The sequence below is a fragment of the Myxine glutinosa genome, chromosome 6 (genome assembly GCF_964187855.1).
Source record: "Myxine glutinosa chromosome 6, kmMyxGlut1.1, whole genome shotgun sequence".
NCBI classification, from domain to species: Eukaryota; Metazoa; Chordata; class Myxini; order Myxiniformes; family Myxinidae; genus Myxine; species Myxine glutinosa.
In genome coordinates this window covers 2,739,618-2,755,167 of record NC_136266.1, presented here as the reverse complement: position 1 = coordinate 2,755,167, position 15,550 = coordinate 2,739,618, and the positions used below count along the sequence as shown (strand labels likewise).

Here is a 15,550-nt window from a genome sequence, read left to right as displayed (position 1 = left end):
TAGAAAGTTTTGCAAATTTATTAAAAGTAAAAAACTGAAATATCACATTGACATAAGTATTCATACCCTTTGCTATGACACTCGAAATTTAGCTCAGGTGCCTCCCATTTCTCTTGATCATCTTTGAGATGTTTCTACACCTTGATTGGAGTCCACTTGTGGTAAATTCAATTGATTGGACATGATTTGGAAAGGTACACACCTGTCTATATAAGGTCTCACAGCTGACAATGCATATCAGAGCAAAAACCAAGCCATGAGGTCGAAGGAACCTGCAGAGCTTCGAGACAGGATTGTGTCGAGGCACAGATATGGGGAAGCCCACAAAAAAAAATTCTGCTGCATTCTATATATAAACAGAAATCAGGCGGTCCCCTTTTTTTTTTTTCGTTTCCCTTTTTGAAGCAATGTTTTACGGCCGGATGCCCTTCCTGCCGCCAACCCTTTTTGCCGCCTTTAACGACAAACAGGGAATTACCAGTGAACTGGTACTCAATTAGCCGACCTCGGAAGGATGACAGGCTGAGTCCAACCCCCCTGGTGTTAATTCAGCGATCGACCGGGATTCGAACCCAGGATCCTAGGATCCTAAGCTGGCACCCTAGCCGCTAGCCCAACACCAGGGGTGAGTCAAAAGTAATAATAATAATAATAATAATAATGCATTTATTTTATATAGCGCTTTTCAGGAAGCCCAAAGACGCTTTGACAGAGTGCAAAACATAATGCATAGCAAAACATAAAAACAATTGCAAAAAAAGAAGAATCAATAGGGAAATATTCAAAGCACAAAGGAGGGAGAAGGATTCACACAAAGCACAAAGGAGGGAGAAGGATTCACACAAAGCACAAAGGAGGGAGAAGGATTCACACAAAGCACAAAGGAGGGAAGGAAGGAAAAGTAGCGCCCGATTTCTGTTTTTTCGGCTGTCAGATTCTGGGATGTCATGTTGTTAATAATTGTCGGGTATAATTGTTGTTAATAATGTTGTTGTTGTTGTTAATAATAATTGTTAATAATAAATATTGTTAATATTGTTAATAATAAATAATTGTTAATAAATAGAAATCGGGTGCTACTTTTGACTCACCCTATATATATTTATATTTATATTTATTTATATATATTTATATGTATTTATATATTGATCCAGCGCTGTCCGCACTCAGTGTAAATAGGGAGATTATCATTCCCTGGCTAATTGTCTCATTAAGACTGCCTTTCACCAAGTGGTTGCTTGGCCACCCTCATTAAAATATCTAAGCTAAGTTTGGTGCGTAGCCGAGGACGTGTATCCCGGCCGAACCGTCACATGACCTTGAGTTAAACAGTGTCATACGGCAGACAGTCAAGCACGAAATTAACTGGTTGACATCTGCGGTTGATTAGCAACCTGCCACGGCACTAAGTTATTTGTGTGCGGTAACCTCAGGCCCGGTAAGTTCGGGGGGGAACCGAGACCAACCCCCGAAACCCGGGGACGCAACAATATACACGTATGGATTCTGTCATTAACTTTTTGTCCTTGTATGCCTTTAACAAACTAATTGTTTGTACATCTTGGAGTTACTTGTTTGTTTTGTGGTGCATTTGGTCTCAAAGTTAAACCATTTGGAATATTAATAGAATCGGGATCTACTCAACTAAATTGGACATCTGAGCTCACTTGTAAATGATCTGCCCTTGGAGTATTGAAAATTGCCACATAGAAGTGCATCACTGTATTCTGCTTGAAGTAAAATTGGGTACAGTAGGAGGCTGTTTGCCAGCTTTGAGTGTTCTTTCTTATTGCTATTTTTAGGTCATCTCACCTCGATTCTAGAGGAGAAAAACGGGTCATGATGTCCAGATGTCTGTCCGTCCGTCCATCCGTTAACTTTTTGCTATTTTTGCTTCTCCTCCCTTATCACCTGGCTGATTGTTCTGAAATTTGACACATGAATACAAGACAGGAGCCCGCACAATCGCTTGGACTTCGATTTGGATTTGGAGAGAGCCCGAGAGAAAACACTAAGGAGCCCGAGATATCCCCAAACTTGGGATCCCTACTAATTCCTTATCTACTAACCAATTGCTCCGAAACCTGATGCAGCCCTTCTCGTAGATGGTCTGCAGGATCGCTCAGTCTTAGATTTTTTTTGATTTTGGATCTTGGAGGCTCCCAGGGGGATCCCACAAAATCAGCAGAGGTCTGAACTACAACCTCAAGAGATGATCGTCAGCCAACTCGGTGCTATTTATGCATTAATGATTGCAGGTAAATGCAGGTGCACCCCCTCTAGCCACATCCATGAAATGTTAATCCATGATAAACTAGACCTATGATTGAAGTATATGGAGTGCATGTGATACAAGCATGATGGTAGCATGCTTGTGAACAAACGAATATGAAATGAATCGTCTCTATTCTCCCCTTGAGTTCTCCCAGCCCCTCATCATTACATGCATCCCTTATTTGTTTGTCTCCATCTAATTCCCCCTTCTCCTTCTGTTGCTTTTGCCATGCTGCATCCTGATCCATTTTGTTTTCTAGCTCTTCCATGAGCCTTGACTATGTATACAAAACTCGCTGTTTGCAGGTACACTTTTCTGGCCCCATTGTGTGAATCTCCCATCAACCGCCTCATCCTGGTGCCTCCACAAGCTGGCTTTGTAGGCCCTTCCTGCATGGCGTTCTGCACTCGCAACAAGGTCTCACCACCCATTATCTGACATAACCGTTATGACACCTAAGGTTCACACGTACACTGTAAAGCACACCCCCCTCAATGCTTCCATCAAATCCACGACTCAGTGCTTCCGCTTCTTGGATTCCCCCATGTCCTGCCTCCGCTCAGCTCACCCCTCACCCTGCCCCCTCTCGTCCCGGCCCCTCTCGGCTCACTCCTCGACCCGCCCCCTCTTGGCACCCCCCCCCCCCCCCCCTCGAGTTTCTCTTGAGCTATTGTCTCCTCTGGTTTGATGGAACTGAACCATGTCCTTGCGGCGTAGTCAAACTGTACATCAATAACCATATTTCTCACTCTCTTACAACTCCCAACCCCCAGGAGTACCTTTGGCTGCGACTTCTACCAATTCTACAGATATTTAAATTCAACTAATTATGGCTGTAATACCACTTCACCATTGACATCATCATTATCACCCTATACACTCCATGAGAAGTTGATGACATGCCAAGTTTCAATTTTTTTTGTTGAGTGGTTTCAGAGAAATTGATGTCTATTTTTTTTTGTTTAATCCAATATGGCTGCCATACCATGTGACCTATGACATTAATTTAATTCTTCACTCACATCAGATCATAGATAAGATATATGAAGTTTCAGATTTTTGTATAAGGATTTCGATTCATCTAATTATGGCTGGAATACCACTTCACCAATGACGTCATCCTTATCACCCTATATTCCCCATGGGGAGTTGATGATAGATGCAAAGTTTCAATTATTTTTGTTGAGTGGTTTCTGAGAAAATGTCCAAATTGTTTCCTTTAATCCAAAATGGAAAAAAAACATTTTATTGCAGAGAAAACCATTTTTAAAGCGAAAATATAAAGATGTGAACACACATAGACAGACAGGCAGACAGACAGACACACATACAGACAAACAGGCAGACGCACATACACAGACAAACAGGCAGATGCACATACACAGACAGATGCAGACAAACACACATAGACAGACAAGCAGACAGAAACACAGACAGACACGTAGGCAGGCAGACAAACAGACGCACGTACACAGACAGACACACACACAGACACGTAGGCAGACAGACAGACAGACACACAGACACATAGGCAGACAGACAGGCAGACACACATACACAGACAGGCAGACACACAGAGCATTGCAATAGTCTCGCATCCCCTTGAGGAGAGACTAAAAAGGTGCAAAGACCAATGAGCTCACTTCCAATCATCAGTAGAGTCATGAATCCATCATCACAGTTGGTACGTGCAATTCGTTACGCCAAATGGAGTCATGAATCCATCATCACAGTTGGTACGTGTAATTCGTTACGCCAAAGGGAGTCATGAACCCATCATCACAGTTGGTACGTGTAATTCGTTACGCCAAAGGGAGTCATGAACCCATCATCACAGTTGGTACGTGTAATTCGTTACGCCAAAGGGAGTCATGAACCCATCATCACAGTTGGTACGTGTAATTCGTTACGCCAAAGGGAGTCATGAACCCATCATCACAGTTGGTACGTGTAATTCGTTACGCCAAATGGAGTCATGAATCCATCATCACAGTTGGTACGTGTAATTCGTTACGCCAAAGGGAGTCATGAACCCATCATCACAGTTGGTACGTGTAATTCGTTACGCCAAAAGGAGTCATGAATCCATCATCACAGTTGGTACGTGTAATTCGTTACGCCAAAGGGAGTCATGAACCCATCATCACAGTTGGTACGTGTAATTCGTTACGCCAAAAGGAGTCATGAATCCATCATCACAGTTGGTACGTGTAATTCGTTACGCCAAAGCGAGTCATGAATCCATCATCACAGTTGATACGTGTAATTCGTTACGCCAAAGGGAGTAATGAATCCATCATCACAGTTGGTACGTGTAATTCGTTACGCCAAAGGGAGTCATGAATCCATCATCACAGTTGGTACATGTAATTCGTTACGCCAAATGGAGTCATGAATCCATCATCACAGTTGGTACGTGTAATTCGTCACGCCAAAGGGAGTCATGAACCCATCATCACAGTTGGTACGTGTAATTCGTCACGCCAAAGGGAGTCATGAACCCATCATCACAGTTGGTACGTGTAATTCGTCACGCCAAAGGGAGTCATGAATCCATCATCACAGTTGGTACGTGTAATTCGTTACGCCAAAGGGAGTCATGAACCCATCATCACAGTTGGTACGTGCAATTCGTTACGCCAAAGGGAGTCATGAATCCATCATCACAGTTGGTACCTGTAATTCGTTACGCCAAAGGGAGTCATGAATCCATCATCACAGTTGGTACGTGTAATTCGTTACGCCAAAGGGAGTCATGAATCCATCATCACAGTTGGTACGTGCAATTCGTTACGCCAAAGGGAGTCATGAATCCATCATCACAGTTGGTACGTGTAATTCGTTACGCCAAAGGGAGTAATGAATCCATCATCACAGTTGGTACATGTAATTCGTTACGCCAAAGGGAGTCATGAATCCATCATCACAGTTGGTACGTGTAATTCGTTACGCCAAAGGGAGTAATGAATCCATCATCACAGTTGGTACGTGTAATTCGTTACGCCAAAGGGAGTCATGAATCCATCATCACAGTTGGTACGTGTAATTCGTTACGCCAAAGGGAGTAATGAATCCATCATCACAGTTGGTACGTGTAATTCGTTACGCCAAAGGGAGTCATGAATCCATCATCACAGTTGGTACGTGTAATTCGTTACGCCAAAGGGAGTCATGAATCCATCATCACAGTTGGTACGTGTAATTCGTTACGCCAAAGGGAGTCATGAATCCATCATCACAGTTGGTACGTGTAATTCGTTACGCCAAAGGGAGTAATGAATCCATCATCACAGTTGGTACGTGTAATTCGTTACGCCAAAGGGAGTCATGAATCCATCATCACAGTTGGTACGTGTAATTCGTTACGCCAAAGGGAGTAATGAATCCATCATCACAGTTGGTGCATGTAATTCGTTACGCCAAAGGGAGTAATGAATCCATCATCACAGTTGGTACGTGTAATTCGTTACGCCAAAGGGAGTCATGAATCCATCATCACAGTTGGTACATGTAATTCGTTACGCCAAAGGGAGTAATGAATCCATCATCACAGTTGGTACGTGTAATTCGTTACGCCAAAGGGAGTCATGAATCCATCATCACAGTTGGTACGTGTAATTCGTTACGCCAAAGGGAGTCATGAATCCATCATCACAGTTGGTACGTGTAATTCGTTACGCCAAAGGGAGTAATGAATCCATCATCACAGTTGGTACATGTAATTCGTTACGCCAAAGGGAGTCATGAATCCATCATCACAGTTGGTACGTGTAATTCGTTACGCCAAAGGGAGTAATGAATCCATCATCACAGTTGGTACGTGTAATTCGTTACGCCAAAGGGAGTCATGAATCCATCATCACAGTTGGTACGTGTAATTCGTTACGCCAAAGGGAGTAATGAATCCATCATCACAGTTGGTACGTGTAATTCGTTACGCCAAAGGGAGTCATGAATCCATCATCACAGTTGGTACGTGTAATTCGTTACGCCAAAGGGAGTCATGAATCCATCATCACAGTTGGTACGTGTAATTCGTTACGCCAAAGGGAGTAATGAATCCATCATCACAGTTGGTACGTGTAATTCGTTACGCCAAAGGGAGTCATGAATCCATCATCACAGTTGGTACGTGTAATTCGTTACGCCAAAGGGAGTAATGAATCCATCATCACAGTTGGTACGTGTAATTCGTTACGCCAAAGGGAGTCATGAATCCATCATCACAGTTGGTACGTGTAATTCGTTACGCCAAAGGGAGTCATGAATCCATCATCACAGTTGGTACGTGTAATTCGTTACGCCAAAAGGAGTAATGAATCCATCATCACAGTTGGTAGTACGTGTAATTCGTTACGCCAAAGGGAGTCATGAATCCATCATCACAGTTGGTACGTGTAATTCGTTACGCCAAAGGGAGTCATGAATCCATCATCACAGTTGGTACGTGTAATTCGTTACGCCAAAGGGAGTCATGAATCCATCATCACAGTTGGTACGTGTTATTCGTTACGCCAAAGGGAGTAATGAATCCATCATCACAGTTGGTACGTGTTATTCGTTACGCCAAAGGGAGTAATGAATCCATCATCACAGTTGATACGTGTAATTCGTTACGCCAAAGGGAGTCATGAATCCATCATCACAGTTGGTACGTGTTATTCGTTACGCCAAAGGGAGTAATGAATCCATCATCACAGTTGGTACGTGTAATTCGTTACGCCAAAGGGAGTCATGAATCCATCATCACAGTTGGTACGTGTAATTCGTTACGCCAAAGGGAGTCATGAATCCATCATCACAGTTGGTACGTGTAATTCGTTACGCCAAAGGGAGTCATGAATCCATCATCACAGTTGGTACGTGTAATTCGTTACGCCAAAGGGAGTCATGAATCCATCATCACAGTTGGTACGTGTAATTCGTTACGCCAAAGGGAGTCATGAATCCATCATCACAGTTGGTACGTGTTATTCGTTACGCCAAAGGGAGTAATGAATCCATCATCACAGTTGGTACGTGTAATTCGTTACGCCAAAGGGAGTCATGAACCCATCATCACAGTTGGTACGTGTAATTCGTTACGCCAAAAGGAGTCATGAATCCATCATCACAGTTGGTACGTGTAATTCGTTACGCCAAAGGGAGTCATGAACCCATCATCACAGTTGGTACGTGTAATTCGTTACGCCAAAAGGAGTCATGAATCCATCATCACAGTTGGTACGTGTAATTCGTTACGCCAAAGGGAGTCATGAATCCATCATCACAGTTGATACGTGTAATTCGTTACGCCAAAGGGAGTAATGAATCCATCATCACAGTTGGTACGTGTAATTCGTTACGCCAAAGGGAGTCATGAACCCATCATCACAGTTGGTACGTGTAATTCGTTACGCCAAAGGGAGTAATGAATCCATCATCACAGTTGGTACGTGTTATTCGTTACGCCAAAGGGAGTCATGAATCCATCATCACAGTTGGTACGTGTTATTCGTTACGCCAAAGGGAGTCATGAATCCATCATCACAGTTGGTACATGTAATTCGTTACGCCAAAGGGAGTCATGAATCCATCATCACAGTTGGTACGTGTAATTCGTTACGCCAAAGGGAGTAATGAATCCATCATCACAGTTGGTACGTGTTATTCGTTACGCCAAAGGGAGTCATGAATCCATCATCACAGTTGGTACGTGTTATTCGTTACGCCAAAGGGAGTCATGAATCCATCATCACAGTTGGTACATGTAATTCGTTACGCCAAAGGGAGTAATGAATCCATCATCACAGTTGGTACATGTAATTCGTTACGCCAAAGGGAGTCATGAATCCATCATCACAGTTGGTACGTGTAATTCGTTACGCCAAAGGGAGTAATGAATCCATCATCACAGTTGGTACATGTAATTCGTTACGCCAAAGGGAGTCATGAATCCATCATCACAGTTGGTACGTGTAATTCGTTACGCCAAAGGGAGTAATGAATCCATCATCACAGTTGGTACGTGTAATTCGTTACGCCAAAGGGAGTCATGAATCCATCATCACAGTTGGTACGTGTAATTCGTTACGCCAAAGGGTATTCGACAAAACTGATAGTGTCTCTCACCCGACTCGAAAGCCGTGGACTGCTTATCAGCCTCTGAAATCGGAATTTGATGGTGAGCACTATGCGAATCCAAAGTACTAAATACCTGATTTTAGATCGATTTCCTTACCATCCAAACTATGAGATCCTTCCTTTTCTCCAACAACCTCATCTCACATCACCTATTTTGATTTACACCTGGTCACTCCACCTTGGGCATGCTGCTTCTACTCACCCAACAATGGATAGAGGCACAGGCAATCATTGTCAAACATGAGATTCATATGTTCAGAGGTATCACATGTACTACATGTTCTTTTCAATCCAAGCCCAACCCACTAGCAATGGAGTTCAGTGTCAAGTGAGTGATAAGGAAGGTCACGTGATGTGGTAATGTGTTTTCCAGGTGGGCGTGCACTTGCTGCCCTTGGATGGAAACGTGCACCGTGCCGCCACAGTTCCGTGCCACCCGAGGGGTATCGCCAGGTTGTGCTGCGCCAACGATGGCAGACACCTCGTGACTTCCGGCGAGTTGGACGCGGCCATTTTTATTTGGCGCATAAACACCACGTAAGTAACACATCGATTGGTCACCCCTGCGCTAGCTGTGCCCTGGATGTCATGGCCGACCTAATGGTAGTTATTACCTTCGCAAAAGCGGAAGGTTATGTTTTGATCGCTGTGTATTTATTTGTATGTCTGTGTGTGTGTGTGTATGTTATTCGCATAACTCAAAAAGTATTCAACCGAATTGCATGAAATTTGGTGGGATGATTGGTTATTATACGGGACACATTTGATTAGATTTTGGGAGCAATCGGGTCAAAGGTCAAGGTCAAGGTCACGAAAAGGTCAAAATCGTATTTTTACCAAGTACAGAACAGTAGCTGCGGCGAAGGTATGCGCTCTACCGAGTGCCCGTTCTAGTTCTCGATGTCAAGCAGCCATGACGATTTAATATCCAGATGTCCAGATGATCTTGGCCCGCCGGTTGTAGAAGCGTGGCTGTGCCATTGTTGCGGTGCCCCTCCATATTAAGGGATGAATTTTGGCGGCACGACGTCTTCCTGCACACCGTGGAACCTTGTACAATTATGAGGTAACACGTGCACACGGGATGGAGGTTGAACCCTGAAAGATAGTTCATGTGTTAGGCATTGGAGGAAGGCCGCACGTTGCCCAGTGATGCTACCGCAAACAAACAATGCGGAAACGGTGAATGCTAAAACATGGAACCAATGGATTCCACATTCCTGTGCCACATTCCATCGCACGTCAGACATGGACAGCAGGTTCGTGAAAGAATTTGGTTTAAAAAAAAACGGCGAATGGGAAACAATGAACCCATGGATTCCACATTCCATCGCACGTCAGACATGGACAGCAGGTTCGTGAAAGAATTTGGTTGGAAAAAAAAAACGGCGAATGGGAAACGATGAACCCATGGATTCCACATTCCTGTGCCACATTCCATCGCACGTCAGACATGGACAGCAGGTTCGTGAAAGAATTTGGTTTTAAAAAAAAAACGGCGAATGGGAAACGATGAACCCATGGATTCCACATTCCTGTGCCACCTGTAGCCGAACATCAAGCATGGACAGCAGGTTCGTGAAGGAATGGGGCAAAAAAACGTACCTGTTTGAATGGTTCTGTACCCAGCCAATGGCGAATCTGCACATGGCGATCCGCGAATGTCCCGATTAGAAAATAGAAACCCCCACATCATTTCCTCATCTATCTATAATTCCAGTAATCTCTGTACGTCTGTACGTTTGTACGTCTGTACGTTTGTTTGTCTGTGACCGCTGTTTCTCGACAACCACGGGTCCGATATACTTTTAACTTGCCAGGTATATTGCTGGGGACCCGAGGATGTGCCTTTTCAAGGTTTCATATTAATCGGACAATTACTTACCGAGCTATGTCCAAAAAACGATTCAACCAATCAGAGAGCAGCGAACGATCGCGTGTGCCGAACGTGGAGGACACACTCTGCCTCGGATGGCACATTTGAGAGCGTATTCATTTATTTCACGTTTGCAAACTATGTTGGCGTTAAACTATGTTTTAAAACTAATAAAACCGAATTTGCGATTCATTCGCTTTCCTGCGCGTTTGTGCACGCGATGGCGATTTCTTTACCAAACTCCGGAAGCCGTTCGCTTTGGACCAAACCATTGCATGTAAATAGAGGGGGGGGATTGTCACCGTACTCGCAAGCCGTTCGCTTTGGACCAAACCATTTCATGTAAATAGAGGGGGGGGATATAATTTTAGATATAGATATAGTACGGGCATGCCCTAGTTCATTTAAACTCAATATCTCTCTTTTCATTCCAAACAGCGTCACTCCAATCGCAAATTAAATAGCATGAATATAAAAAAATAAACCGACGCCAACACTCGTGACAAACAAATATGTAAATCCGTGCTGACGTTACATCCGGATATGGAGCAGTTCCGTTCGGTTGGAAATTCAAAATCATAATTGTATTCACTCGATTCCCAACAGCTTCATCCCAATCACACATTGATACGATAACAAAATACGGATAAATGACGATTGTATGGAGATATTATCAAACCGGCTCATTCTCGTCATGTGTTCACTTCCGGATTCGGAGCAGCTCGGTATCGAGATAATTTCAAAATCATACTGTTATTGAGGAATTTATGAAAGCTCCTACCTACCTTACAACATCCGCTGGGACCCCAAAACATTCCACAGAGGTTTAGCAGGGATAGCCCCAAAACAGGGATTCGTTTGGGGACGCACATATGGACGGACACTCCTGGTTCAAAAATACATGGTGTAATCTCACGGATTCCCTCAATAACCTAGTCACATGTGGTTTATACATGTATGGTGTAATCTCACGGATTCCCTCAATAACCCAGTCACATGTGGTTTATACATGTATGGTGTAATCTCACGGATTCCCTGAATAACCCAGTCACATGTGGTTTATACATGTATGGTGCAATCTCACGGATTCCCTGAATAACCCAGTCACATGTGGTTTATACATGTATGGTGTAATCTCACGGATCCCCTCAATAACCCAGTCACATGTGGTTTATACATGTATGGTGTAATCTCACGGATCCCCTCAATAACCCAGTCACATGTGGTTTATACATGTATGGTGCAATCTCACGGATTCCCTGAATAACCCAGTCACATGTGGTTTATACATGTATGGTGCAATCTCACGGATTCCCTGAATAACCCAGTCACATGTGGTTTATACATGTATGGTGCAATCTCACGGATCCCCTCAATAACCCAGTCACATGCGGTTTATACATGTATGGTGTAATCTCACGGATTCCCTTAATAACCCAGTCACATGTGGTTTATACATGTATGGTGCAATCTCACGGATCCCCTCAATAACCCAGTCACATGTGGTTTATACATGTATGGTGTAATCTCACGGATCCCCTCAATAACCCAGTCACATGTGGTTTATACATGTATGGTGTAATCTCACGGATCCCCTCAATAACCCAGTCACATGTGGTTTATACATGTATGGTGTAATCTCACGGATTCCCTTAATAACCCAGTCACATGCGGTTTATACATGTATGGTGCAATCTCACGGATCCCCTCAATAACCCAGTCACATGTGGTTTATACATGTATGGTGTAATCTCACGGATTCCCTTAATAACCCAGTCACATGCGGTTTATACATGTATGGTGTAATCTCACGGATTCCCTCAATAACCCAGTCACATGTGGTTTATACATGTATGGTGTAATCTCACGGATTCCCTCAATAACCCAGTCACATGTGGTTTATACATGCATGGTGTAATCTCACGGATTCCCTCAATAACCCAGTCACATGTGGTTTATACATGCATGGTGTAATCTCACGGATTCCCTCAATAACCCAGTCACATGTGGTTTATACATGTATGGTGTAATCTCACGGATTCCCTTAATAACCCAGTCACATGTGGTTTATACATGTATGGTGCAATCTCACGGATCCCCTCAATAACCCAGTCACATGTGGTTTATACATGTATGGTGTAATCTCACGGATTCCCTTAATAACCCAGTCACATGCGGTTTATACATGTATGGTGTAATCTCACGGATTCCCTCAATAACCCAGTCACATGTGGTTTATACATGCATGGTGTAATCTCACGGATTCCCTCAATAACCCAGTCACATGTGGTTTATACATGTATGGTGTAATCTCACGGATTCCCTCAATAACCCAGTCACATGTGGTTTATACATGTATGGTGTAATCTCACGGATTCCCTTAATAACCCAGTCACATGTGGTTTATACATGTATGGTGTAATCTCACGGATTCCCTTAATAACCCAGTCACATGTGGTTTATACATGTATGGTGTAATCTCACGGATTCCCTTAATAACCCAGTCACATGTGGTTTATACATGTATGGTGTAATCTCACGGATTCCCTCAATAACCCAGTCACATGTGGTTTATACATGCATGCTGTAATCTCACGGATTCCCTCAATAACCCAGTCACATGTGGTTTATACATGCATGGTGTAATCTCACGGATTCCCTCAATAACCCAGTCACATGTGGTTTATACATGTATGGTGTAATCTCACGGATTCCCTTAATAACCCAGTCACATGTGGTTTATACATGTATGGTGTAATCTCACGGATTCCCTCAATAACCCAGTCACATGTGGTTTATACATGTATGGTGTAATCTCATGGATTCCCTTAATAACCCAGTCACATGTGGTTTATACATGTATGGTGTAATCTCACAGATTCCCTCAATAACCCAGTCACATGTGGTTTATACATGCATGGTGTAATCTCACGGATTCCTTTAATAACCCAGTCACATGTGGTTTATACATGCATGGTGTAATCTCACGGATCCCCTTAATAACCCAGTCACATGCGGTTTATACATGTATGGTGTAATCTCACGGATTCCCTTAATAACCCAGTCACATGTGGTTTATACATGTATGGTGTAATCTCACGGATTCCCTTAATAACCCAGTCACATGCGGTTTATACATGTATGGTGTAATCTCACGGATTCCCTTAATAACCCAGTCACATGCGGTTTATACATGTATGGTGTAATCTCACGGATTCCCTTAATAACCCAGTCACATGTGGTTTATACATGTATGGTGTAATCTCACGGATTCCCTTAATAACCCAGTCACATGTGGTTTATACATGTATGGTGTAATCTCACGGATTCCCTTAATAACCCAGTCACATGTGGTTTATACATGCATGGTGTAATCTCACGGATTCCCTCAATAACCCAGTCACATGCGGTTTATACATGTATGGTGTAATCTCACGGATTCCCTCAATAACCCAGTCACATGCGGTTTATACATGTATGGTGTAATCTCACAGATTCCCTCAATAACCCAGTCACATGTGGTTTATACATGTATGGTGTAATCTCACGGATTCCCTCAATAACCCAGTCACATGTGGTTTATACATGTATGGTGTAATCTCACGGATTCCCTCAATAACCCAGTCACATGCGGTTTATACATGTATGGTGTAATCTCACAGATTCCCTCAATAACCCAGTCACATGCGGTTTATACATGTATGGTGTAATCTCACAGATTCCCTCAATAACCCAGTCACATGTGGTTTATACATGTATGGTGTAATCTCACGGATTCCCTCAATAACCCAGTCACATGTGGTTTATACATGCATGGTGTAATCTCACGGATTCCTTTAATAACCCAGTCACATGTGGTTTATACATGCATGGTGTAATCTCACGGATCCCCTTAATAACCCAGTCACATGCGGTTTATACATGTATGGTGTAATCTCACGGATTCCCTTAATAACCCAGTCACATGTGGTTTATACATGTATGGTGTAATCTCACGGATTCCCTTAATAACCCAGTCACATGTGGTTTATACATGTATGGTGTAATCTCACGGATTCCCTTAATAACCCAGTCACATGTGGTTTATACATGTATGGTGTAATCTCACGGATTCCCTTAATAACCCAGTCACATGTGGTTTATACATGTATGGTGTAATCTCACGGATTCCCTTAATAACCCAGTCACATGTGGTTTATACATGTATGGTGTAATCTCACGGATTCCCTTAATAACCCAGTCACATGTGGTTTATACATGCATGGTGTAATCTCACGGATTCCCTCAATAACCCAGTCACATGCGGTTTATACATGTATGGTGTAATCTCACGGATTCCCTCAATAACCCAGTCACATGCGGTTTATACATGTATGGTGTAATCTCACAGATTCCCTCAATAACCCAGTCACATGTGGTTTATACATGTATGGTGTAATCTCACGGATTCCCTCAATAACCCAGTCACATGTGGTTTATACATGTATGGTGTAATCTCACGGATTCCCTCAATAACCCAGTCACATGCGGTTTATACATGTATGGTGTAATCTCACAGATTCCCTCAATAACCCAGTCACATGCGGTTTATACATGTATGGTGTAATCTCACAGATTCCCTCAATAACCCAGTCACATGTGGTTTATACATGTATGGTGTAATCTCACGGATTCCCTGAATAACCCAGTCACATGTGGTTTATACATGTATGGTGCAATCTGACGGATCCCCTCAATAACCCAGTCACATGTGGTTTATACATGTATGGTGTAATCTCACAGATTCCCTCAATAACCCAGTCACATGTGGTTTATACATGTATGGTGTAATCTCACGGATTCCCTGAATAACCCAGTCACATGTGGTTTATACATGTATGGTGCAATCTCACGGATCCCCTCAATAACCCAGTCACATGTGGTTTATACATGTATGGTGTAATCTCACGGATTCCCTTAATAACCCAGTCACATGTGGTTTATACATGTATGGTGTAATCTCACGGATTCCCTTAATAACCCAGTCACATGTGGTTTATACATGTATGGTGTAATCTCACGGATTCCCTTAATAACCCAGTCACATGTGGTTTATACATGTATGGTGTAATCTCACGGATTCCCTCAATAACCCAGTCACATGCGGTTTATACATGTATGGTGTAATCTCACGGATTCCCTCAATAACCCAGTCACATGCGGTTTATACATGTATGGTGTAATCTCACGGATCCCCTCAATAACCCAGTCACATGTGGTTTATACATGTATGGTGT

The 15,550-nt window shown here is 43.0% G+C and overlaps 1 protein-coding gene across 1 annotated transcript in view; it reads left to right on the top strand.

Moving 5' to 3' along the window:
• The window catches only part of CFAP251 (cilia and flagella associated protein 251), a 173,872-nt gene that overhangs the window by 116,845 nt on the left and 41,477 nt on the right, over positions 1-15,550 (top strand). The window contains exons 16-17 of the mRNA XM_068119135.2: positions 2,581-2,692; positions 8,772-8,935. Coding sequence (XP_067975236.2) covers positions 2,581-2,692; positions 8,772-8,935 — 276 coding nt within the window. The remainder of the gene's footprint in view (positions 1-2,580; positions 2,693-8,771; positions 8,936-15,550) is intronic.